General features: G+C 37.7%; 1 protein-coding gene and 1 non-coding gene across 2 annotated transcripts; one reads left to right on the top strand and one right to left on the bottom strand.

Annotated features, from left to right (window-relative positions):
• Nucleotides 1–221: 221 nt before the first annotated feature.
• LOC122641454 (GDSL esterase/lipase At5g55050) lies at nt 222–3,931 on the bottom strand. The gene is made up of 5 exons (XM_043834689.1): nt 3,668–3,931; nt 3,401–3,537; nt 1,865–2,098; nt 579–828; nt 222–489 (listed from the first exon to the last, which is right to left on the bottom strand). Exons 1-5 carry the CDS (start codon nt 3,900–3,902, stop codon nt 269–271), a joined length of 1,077 nt encoding a protein of 358 aa, XP_043690624.1. The 5' UTR covers nt 3,903–3,931; the 3' UTR covers nt 222–268.
• On the top strand, nt 2,143–2,215 carry TRNAF-GAA. Its single transcript has one exon. It is a non-coding gene; the product is annotated as a tRNA-Phe (tRNA).
• Nucleotides 3,932–10,910: the final 6,979 nt, after the last annotated feature.

The following is a 10,910-nucleotide window of genomic DNA, read 5'->3' as shown; positions in this document are numbered from 1 at the left end:
ATAGTATTACAGTTGAAATTAGGGTAAGCATGTAAATTCTTTTTGTTTGTGTACCCATGAATATAGACTAACAGATTAAAGACAGTTATTATTCTAAATCATCCAATCAATTATCAATTGGATGATCCATCAGGTAGGCTGTAGGAGCCATGCCAATGCTTCAAGTATTGGATCTCTCTCATGACCAAAATTTATCTCTTTAAACAGTGGAGGTTCCTATTTTCTCATCTAGAATATATGAAATAGTATTAACTCTCTCTTTTACAGCTTACATAACAGCTAGTTGCCTTACGTTGATAGGATATACATATGGTGGTGAACCGTCAAAAACGTTATCCACAAAGATGCGATAAGCTGCCTCTGTGGGATGGTAGAGATCCCAGAAGATATGATTTCCTCTGTTGGAACAGTATTCGGCAATGGGCAAGCAAGGAACATTGGCATGGAGGTTTCCCAGCCCACAACAAGCCGCTTTAACCTCTGTAAACCCTGAAATTAGCCAATAGGAATAAAAGATAATTCATCGCCAATCCTTCTTAAAATAAAGAACCAAAATGAGAACAAATATGTTGTTATACCATATGTAGCTGGATCTCTGATGAAGTTGAGCAACATAGCGTATGTATCAAAGAAGGAATAGTTAATGTCATTGTAGTCTGATTTCATCCCCTTAAGCAGTGTCTTGATGCCTTCATTGTATGTATGAGTCCAGTAATTTGCTTCTTCATTGCATTCCTCTGATTTGTTTTGGTTTCTCTGTGATGGGCAACACCCAATTGCTCCAACGCCGATCATAGCGAACTTACGCCCACCAAGGTTGTATATCCTCTGCACATATAATGAGAGCAAGAGGTTAAGGGACAATAAAAATGAACATTCAAAATCTGTGATTTTTTTGAGTTTTTGATTCAATACTCTACTAACTTGAAAAAAAAAAAACCTATGGCATAATATAAAGAAAGGGGAGTGCAGGGCCCACGTACGTGCGGCAGTCAATGAGAGCGTGCACTGGCATCTCTGGGAGCGGGGCAGTCATTTCGCCATCCACTGTGTCTGGATGTGGTCTGTGCCCCCAGAGAACATTTTCCCTATAAAGAATGATGCGAAAGAGAGTAGTAGGTATCGATTGAGCTCGATTCGAGCAATTTAGAGATGAACTCAAATCACCAGTTGCGATTAAGAATGTATGGAGAGGTATTTGAGTCCAGATCCCCTCCCCTGCAAGCAACCATCCCACCCCATATCTCACAACGTCCATAGGATGTGGGGACAACCTTTGGTTTGTGGGGATCACCACATTGCATGGATGGTATGGGATGGAGTAGGGTAGGGTGGTTACCCATGGTGGAGGAACCTGATTTGAGATATTTAAAAGGTTTACCCAGTGCATGAGGCTCCCACCACTATGGGGTCTGGGGAGAGTCATAGCATACACAGTCTTACCCTTGTTTTTGCAGAGTGGCTATTTCCAGACTCGAACCCATAACTACTTGATCACAATGGAACAAGCTTACTGTTGCACCAAGGCTCGCCCTCGTTTATGTATAGAAGCAAAAAGAACACATCACATAACCATATGTGTAGGGTACACATATGGGTAGGTGATCCAGACTCTTAAGTGCAAATCCTGATGGTCTTTGCCAAGGGATCTACTAGATCAGGAGCACGATATGAAAAATCAGAATAATCGGATTGGTCTTGGAATCGGTCGTGATAAAATTCTGAATCATTCCCACCAAATCTGCTCTGTTTTCGATATTTTCAACTGAGTCTTGCTGATGGGAATCTTCACAAACCGATTCGATCCCCATTCTGGCTGATCGGAATCGTCAGGATTGAAGACCATGTTGGATATGAGTAGTACCTTCAACTGGCCTTGTAGAGTTGAAATCATCAAGTTTACGAGCTGCTGGGGAGTCATCTTGAGGCGGAGAGTGGACTTTGGTCTAAAGTAACCGAGCATGTCATTGCTACCAATCACCACACCAAATATTGACTTCGACAAAAGCTTCTGCGTTCCAACAGTTCCTAGCTGCTGCACCAAATCTCCATATACCGTCGAGTAGTAATCGATTTGTTCGTTGATTGAAAGTGATTTCTGTTATTCACACAAAAAAAACCAAAACATTATACCAAACACATGCGGGGATAGCTCAGTTGGGAGAGCGTCAGACTGAAGATCTGAAGGTCACGTGTTCGATCCACGTTCACCGCAATTCTATAATTTTTATTTGTTTTTTCACCCGTCCCTACCATTGGATTTTAATCCTATCCAATGCCCTCATCTGCCAAGCGAGGTGCACTGAAGATTATTTCAAATCCAATGATTGGCTGCTTTTCTTCTTTCTTTCTTCTTTTGATCTTGCTGTTGGATTTGAAATAATCCATGAGAGTGATTAGCTGCTTTTCTTCTTTCTTTATTTTTTGATCCAATTGTTGGATTTGGAATAATCCATGAGTGATTCACTGCTTTTCTTCTTTCTTTATTTTTTGATCCAATTGTTGGATTTGGAATAATTCACATGTCATGCAATCAGCCCCTCACTGCACCTCACTGGTAGATGAGGGTATTGGAGATGATTAAAATCCTCTATTACTAGTCCAAGTCGTAGTTGGAAAATCATGTTTTCTAATTCGACTCCTTTTAAAAAACCTAGTGACTCGGCTCTAAAAAAGCCGACCAAGGCAAGTCATTTTTTTCAATGTGTATATATATATATTTGAAAAATGAGAGGAAAACAACAAATCAAGGGATCACATATTAATGTATTTTGAGTGTAAACCATTGAACAAGAGAAAGGAAAAGGGGAGTTGAGGGTTTCTTATTGTGTTAGAATATGAATTTACTATTTTACTCAACCTAGTTTCTAAGTGAATCCGCTTTTTGATTAGAAAAAAAACAAGACTAAGCTCATCAAATCTATCATGACTTGGGTAAAAATATTGAGTTTAATCTGTTTCATGGTTTTATTTATTTTATTTTTTTATAAAGATTAAACTGTTCAATTCTATTATTTGGGTAAAAATACTGAGTCCTATATGAACAAGTCTCGCCATTATTTACCCTGAACTAGCTCACACGACTCACCAGATTTTCCAAAATTTTGACTCAACTCCGATGACTCAGCCCAGTCATATAAGTTTTCCAACTATGATCCAAGTAATAATCGGAAAATTATCTCCTCCAATTCTTTGCTCGATCCAGTTCCCAAGTTCCTCTAATAAGGGGTGATGGACCTCTCCCAGACAGAGTGTTCGGGCAAGGGTAGGGTGATCATTACAACCCCCTTGTTAGAGGAACTGGGCCGGGCAGAGAACTGAAGGAGATAAAGAACCGTAATAATCTCCCTAAAACGAATGAGAATTTTTTTTTCTTTTTATGTTTGAAATGACTGCTTACGAAAAGCTTATTGGTGTCATTCATAATGCCGGCTCCTCCTGAAGCAAAGCTTACACCACCAAGGAATGCATTGCTCTTGTTTGATGCCGAAACAAGCGAGAGATAAGGCGGTGAAGTCGGTATGCCCAGTTTCTCAGCTGCCCATTAAACCAAAAAAAAAAATATAAAAATAAAAACACATTTAACAAGGTCAGTTAGATCCCCAAAGAATCGCATGCAAAACCCCCTAATCTGATTGAGGAAGAAAGAGTATTGAGAGTGACGTACCAAGGAAATCTGCGGCATTCTTGCCATTAGTGAACCTGCCGGTGGCTTTCTGGCCTGCAAAATCGATGCCGTTGTGAGGGTAGTTGGCCTTTGAGAGTGAGAGCTTTATGTGATTGTTGTTACCCACATCAACCAGTGAGTCTCCAAACACAAACATGGCCGGAACCATCTTATCAGCCTCTGTATGAGTCATTACTACAAAGAAGCTGATGAAGAAGAAGAAGAAGAAACCCATCACAGAGTTGTAGTGAACCAATATTGCTCTGTGACCAAGATTCTGGAATTCGTTGGTGGATTTTAAAGTCTAAAAAAGAGGAGGAAAAGCTACTGTAGGAGATCTTACGTGTTCTTTATTGCTTTTGAATTTGTAAAAATGTTAGTGCAGGACGGCTAACTTTATTTCTGGAACCGCGTGGGCTCCACTTGCGCCACCGGCATACGAATATCTAAGAACCTTTCACATTGATAGGAGTCTTCTTTGGCTCTTACTTCTCTTACTTCTACTTCTCCTCATTTCATCTTGTATTGACATGTGTTTTATCGGATTGAAATGCAGAACTTTTTGGCTCTCTTCCTTAATTCTGTCAGGAAGTGGATCCCATCATTACATTATTAGTTCATCACCAACCCATGAAGAGGAAAGTGAGAGCTTAACACGTACAACTTACAGTAACCCTTCACACCAATTCCACTCATGAATCAGCTTAGCTTTTTATTTTTATTTTTATTTTTATTTTTTTAGATGAGAATCAGCTTAGCTGTTTGGGTCCAGATGTTTGTGAGGATTACGATACAAAAAAAAAAGTAGAGTGAGTCAGTGAGGATAAGAAAGGTTACTGTCGCCAAAATTAGATATTTCATTTGGAAAAAATCCAAATATTCTTGTCAATGCTGGCCCAGCAGATTCAGGATCAGACAAGAAAGAGGAAATACAGTTCATGAACATGGGCATCCATTCCGACTGGTCCACTTCTGATTACAATTCCTCTTTAGAAATGCTTAAGGCCATTTTAGTCTTTGTGTTCACACTTGAGGTTTGAGAACATCCTGTATGTAAGCCATAAGTATTGAAATTAGATATTCTTTCTCCATTTCTTCCATTACAGACAATCCTTGAACCTGCACTTTCTATATTGCTCTCTGTGTACAGTCCTTATTTAAGGACAAATCTTGATTTCTAATCACATTAATATTATGAATAGATTTTTTTATTGGATAAGTGTTGGTAGCGGGAGAACCGTTGGGATAGCTGTTGGGTGATTCTTCCCTTAATTGTGCAATCTCCTATGGATGGAAATCCATCTTGATTCATTTGCCCATGTGATAAAGATGCACCAAGGATGTGCTGCTCCAAGTTTGGCAATCTTTGCTGGTTTAGGTGATTGCGATAATAGGGCGATATTATCTCTAACAATCCAATATTGAAAGAGTAAATACAAAAGGGTGGAGATAACAAAACTTAACACCACTATTAGTACCGATGTTTATCGTTAGAGAGTCTTACTTGGTGTTTTCTGGTGAACGGGGCAGTGTATGCGTGAAAGCGGCGGTTGCGGCAGACTGACAGTGTTTGGCAGTCTTCTAATTCCTTCCAAATTCTCTCAATGCTCTTTCTTAATGGAAGAGATTACATAGTTGAGTGGTATTAGGGCCCCCAATCCCCTTAATATCTCATCTGATAACTGTCTCCCATCAAGGTAGTTTTCATGAGGAGTCTACATATCCATACTAACTCTATGCCGACGTGGCACATAAGCCAATATCAGCTTACATTCTCCCACGTGGCCTATGTTGCCACGTGCCAAGTATATGGTATAAGTTCGGTTGATGCATAGCCATGTTGAACTTCAAACCAATGAGTATCTAATCATGTTCAAAGAGAGAACTTTAATCCACGAATTATGACGGTGCAATTACATACAAAGAATACTTCCTTCCATGTATCACGATGAATTGTTCTTCTCAAATTAAACCTTAATGTAGTAGATGTGTGTTTATGAATTAACCCAATGGTCAATTCTAGGTCCTACTTAATTGCCCTGTATCTAATAGGCATTAGTCATCACTTAAACTTAAGATGTGCACAATGACAAGAATGAAATGCAGAGAGTTTCAATCATATTTCAAAATCATAAACTGTGAACAATAAATAACCCAAAGATCTCGAGAATTACTAATGTAAACTTTACACAGTTTAAACATGATTAATTGCGCTCAATTAATTGTTTAATCCCATTCGACCCACATGGTCTGCAACACTTTAGGTACAAGTTCTTTTGTGAAGGGATCAACAATGATGTCTTTAGTGCCGATATGATCGATTGCAATTCGTTGATCTCGAATGTCTTCCTTAACAACGAAATTTTTGATTTTAACGTATCTACAACGACTTATTGAGCATGTGTTGTTTGAAAACCTCACTGCCGCAATATTATCACAATTGACCTGAATAGGCCTTTCAATTAAGGGCACCACCTTCAAATCTATGATGAAATGCCTTAACCAAGTTGCATGAGAGACAGCCTCACAGTATGCTGCTACTTCTGCTTCCATAGTTGAAGAAGCAGTCGTTGGTTGCTTGACGCTATACTACTCTAGCAACAAGCAGGAAAATGTATCCTAACGTAGGTCTTATTGTGTCACCACATCCAGCATAATCTGAATCCGAGTAGCTTACTAGTTCCGATTCATCAATATGCCTATATGTGAGCATATGATCCTTGGTTTCTATCAGGTATCTTAGTACCTTCTTAGCCTCTGTCCAATGTGGTATAGCTCGGGATTTGTAGAAATCTCCCCAGTACTCCCACTGCATAGGCAATGACAGGTTTGCTACATACATGAGCATATGTTAAACTGCCTACAACAATTGAATATGGAACAGATTGCATTTCTTGTTTCTCCAAGTCACTCATCGGACATTGTTTCAGACTTAGTCTTTCACCTTTGATAACAGGTGCTACCTTGGTTTAGAGTCCTTCATTTTAGACCGTTCCAAAGCTTTATCGATATAACCTCTTTGAGACAATCCTAAGGTCCAATTTGACTAGTCTTTGTGAATTTCTATGCCTAAAACATAGCTTCAACCATATCTTTCACATCAAAATTTTAGGCCAAAAACTCTTTTGTTTCATGTAGCAACCCTAGATCGCTGCTTGCCAAACGAATATCATCTATATATAGGACTAAAATAATGAAACAATTTTCTTTAGTCATTGAATAGATACATTAATCTGCATGATTTTTCTACAAATAGATCTATTCAACTAACATACTAGCTGATCTCCCTTATCCGATGAAAATCCCTCAAGTTGTTTCATGTATACTTCTTCTACAATTCACCATTCAAGAATGTTCTCTTAGCATGCAACGTTTAGTGTTGTCGTTCTCCCTCAACCTGGCTTGGCCCAGTTAAGGTCAATCAAGGCCGGGCCGGGCTAGGGAAAACCCTGACAGGGTTGGGTTAGGTTGAGGGTATGTTAGGCTCTGGCAGGACTGGGCTAGTCTTGGGTTTAGGTTAAGGTCCCTAGGGTTGGGCTAGGGTTTAGGGCAAGCCCGGCCTGTTGACACCCATAACCTCTAGCCCGCAGTGAAGGAAGATTTTGTTACCATGGGTGAAGAGAATCTTGGTCCTACACAATCTTGTGGCTCATCATTTTCTTTTGATTTTCCAACACAATGGATTATATAGAAGCATCATTGGCAATCCACCTACCAAAGGAAAGTGATTAGGGGGGGAGGGTGGTTTTAGGTATTGGGATCATTGGTAGTATCGGTATCACCATAATTGATCTTGATACTGTATCGGTGGTCTCGAAATAGGGGAGGGTAAAATAGTTAAAAAAAACACATTTATTGGTATCTCGAGAGGCAAAAGGGTACTATTTGATTCTTACAAAAAAAAAAAAAATTTAATGTTACGGCCCGATTCGATCCAATAAGGCTGATCCGCATCAATATCAATATTGGGGGCAACCGATACTGGTCCCTATACCCTTTACTCTACATTATAAATTCACCTCTTTTGTAGATTTCCAAATCTCAACACACCCCATGATTTTTGTGGAAGACATCCAAAACTATATTAATCTAGCCAACACAATTAATAATGCATCAATTGTCTAATATAAACCATTGCAAATTTTGCTAATAGAAAATCAAAGACCTTTTTCTTGGATAACATTTTTTACCACAAAGTATTTTAAAAAGGATATAACTATATTAAAAACAGATCAAAATTGCCATCAATAAATTTAAATCACATGTGAATCCGTGCCATTATTCACTCAGTTCCTAGTTCATACAATTGGAAGATTAGTTGAAGCATCGAAGCATGAAGATTTTCCTCCAATCAATCTTTCATAGAATTGTTGGCATGTGGTGTTCGTCGGCATGATTTGAGGCATCGGTATCAATATTGGATTGCTCGTATCGGTATCACTAACCACCAATCCCAATGGTTAAAACATATATAAATGAGGTTTTCCTAGCTTTTTGCAACAAAAATGGTCCTATCCAATACCATATTATCAAAGATTGTTGGAATGCTATTACAAGATATAGAAGTAGAGGATGAGAGAGATAAATGGGATATGAGGTCTTCAACACAAATTTACATAGTTCCAATATGCTAAGGATGAAAACATGTACAAAAGTTCATTTCCAACTCTACAAGATGCATTCATATTGCACAAATATGTGACCCAAGAATGAAATGCAGAGAGTTTCAATAATATTTCAAAATCATAAAATGTGAATAATAAATAACCAAAAGATCTCGAGAATTACTAATGTAAACTTTACACAGTTTAAACATGATTAATTGCACTCAATTAATTGTTTAATCCCATTCGACCCACATGGTCTGTAACACTTTAGGTACAAGTTATTTTATGACGGGATCAACAATGATGTCTTCAGTGCCGATATGATCGTTTACAATTCGTCGATCTCGAATGTCTTCCTTAACAACGAAATACTTGATTTTAATGTGTCTACAACGACTTATTGAGCATGTGTTGTTGGAAAACCTCACTGCTGCAACATTATCACAATTGACCTGAATAGGCCTTTCAATTAAGGGCACCACTTTCAAATCTGTGATAAAATGCCTTAACCAAATTGCATGAGAGACAACCTCATAGTATGCTTCTACTTCTGCTTCCATAGTTGAAGAAGCAGTCGTTGGTTGCTTGATGCTTCTCCAAGATACTGCTCTAGCAACAAGCAGGAAAATGTATCCTAACGTAGGTCTTATTGTGTCACCACATCCAGCATAATCTGAATCCGAGTAGCTTACTAGTTTCGATTCTTCAATATGCCTATATGTGAGCATATGATCCTTGGTTTCTATCAGGTATCTTAGTACCTTCTTAGCCTCTGTCCAATGTGGTATAGCTCGGTTTTGTAGAAATCTTCCCAGTACTCCCACTGCATAGGCAATCACAGGTTTGCTACATACATGAGCATACGTTAAACTGCATACAACAAATGAATATGGAATAGATTGCATTTCTTGTTTCTCCAAGTCACTCACCGGACATTGTTCCAGACTTAGTCTTTCACCTTTGACATCAGGTGCTACCTTGGTTTAGAGTCCTTCATTTTAGACCATTCCAAAGTTTTATCGACATAACCTCTTCGAGAGAATCCTAAGGTGCAATTTGACTAGTTTCTGTGAATTTCTATGCCTAAAACATAGCTTCACCCATATCTTTCATATCAAAATTTTAGGCCAAAAACTCTTTTTTTTCACGTAGCAACCTTATATCACTGCTTGCCAAAAGAATATCATCTACATATAGGACTAAAATAACGAAACAATTTTCTTGTCTTTGAATAGATACATTAATCTGCATGATTTTTTTACAGAACCAAATGTAGTAACTGTGTGATAAAAATTTAGGTACCATTGTTTGAAGGTCTGTTTCAATCTATACATAGATCTATTCAACTTACATACTAGGTGATCTCCCTTATCCGATGAAAATCCCTCAAGTTGTTTCATGTATACTTCTTCTATAATTCACCATTCAAGAATATTCTCCTAGCATCCATTTGATGTAACTCTAGATCAAAATGAGCCACCAAAGCCATAACAATGCGCATTGAATATTTCCTTGATACTGGAGAAAAGTTTTCTTTATAATCAACATTTTCCTTCTGATTATAACATTTTGCCATAAGGCGGACTTTATATCATTCTATGTTGCATTTGGAATCCCTTTTAGTTTTAAAAATCGATTTATAACCAAATGCTATATATCCTTTTGGCAACTGAACGAGTTCCCAAACTTGATTCTTTGCCATTGATTCCATCTCATCCTTTATAGCATTATGCCATGGGGTGGAATCTATACTATTCATGGCTTGTGAAAATTATATTGGATCATCATCAATTCCAATGCCAAATTTAGTTTATTGTAGATATACATGGTAGTCCGAAGGAATTGTCGGTTTCCTTATTCTAGTGGATCTCCATAGGTGAGGTTGTTCATTAACATTTTCCCCATGATGCACAACTGGGTCACCAACAATTTACTCCTCCTGTGGTATAACTTCATGAGGACCTAAATATCTATAAAAGATAAAGGTAGGAATTAATTGATGACATAGATCCAGTTTCTTGGTGGAGAGACTATCCTCACCATGGAGATCTCAGCCATTTGATTAGCATGGGGAAACTTATTTTTGACCCCTATACATTAGGGGCTGAATTAATGATGACAGAAGAGTGGTGAGGAAACTTTCTCTTCTCCTCATGTGAAGGAAAACTTGATCCTATTGACATTTAACCATTTGATCTCCATCCTATACCTTAGAATCATTTCTGTTATTCTTTTTCAAAACAAATATTGCCCAAACCCAATAGAGTTGTTCTGCTTCGTTTGTTTCAATGTAAAATTTTACCTGGAAAATTGTACTGGGTAAATTTTACTTCGTAAATGTAAAATTTACATGTTGAAAAGTTTTCTAATGTTTGTTTCCATCGACAAACAAGCATTGGAAAACTTTTATACATGTAAAATTTTATAAGTCAAATTTTTTGAAGTGAAAATTTTAAAGTAAAATTTTACCTGATTTTATGCCGAAACAAACAGAACCGAATTAAAAAAAAAAACCAATTACAGACATATATAAGAATTTTCTCCAACATGGAAAGAATAAGATTAGTGATTTAAGATAGGCTTTTCAATATGATTTAATTTGAAAAACAAATCTTTAATTTGTATGATGTTGTCAC

The sequence above is a fragment of the Telopea speciosissima genome, chromosome 10 (assembly GCF_018873765.1).
Source record: "Telopea speciosissima isolate NSW1024214 ecotype Mountain lineage chromosome 10, Tspe_v1, whole genome shotgun sequence".
Taxonomy (NCBI): Eukaryota; Viridiplantae; Streptophyta; class Magnoliopsida; order Proteales; family Proteaceae; genus Telopea; species Telopea speciosissima.
The sequence above is the reverse complement of the archived record's forward strand: the minus strand, read 5'-3'. Positions and strand labels throughout refer to the sequence as shown.

Coding starts and splice junctions, on each gene's coding strand:
- LOC122641454 (XM_043834689.1), bottom strand. CDS start 3,902: ATGGGTTTCTTCTTCTTCTTCTTCATCAGCTTCTTTGTAGTAATGACT. Junction 3,538..3,667: donor GAATGCCGCAGATTTCCTTG/GTACGTCACTCT, acceptor TTTAATGGGCAG/CTGAGAAACTGGGCATACCG. Junction 2,099..3,400: donor ATGACACCAATAAGCTTTTC/GTAAGCAGTCAT, acceptor TGTGAATAACAG/AAATCACTTTCAATCAACGA.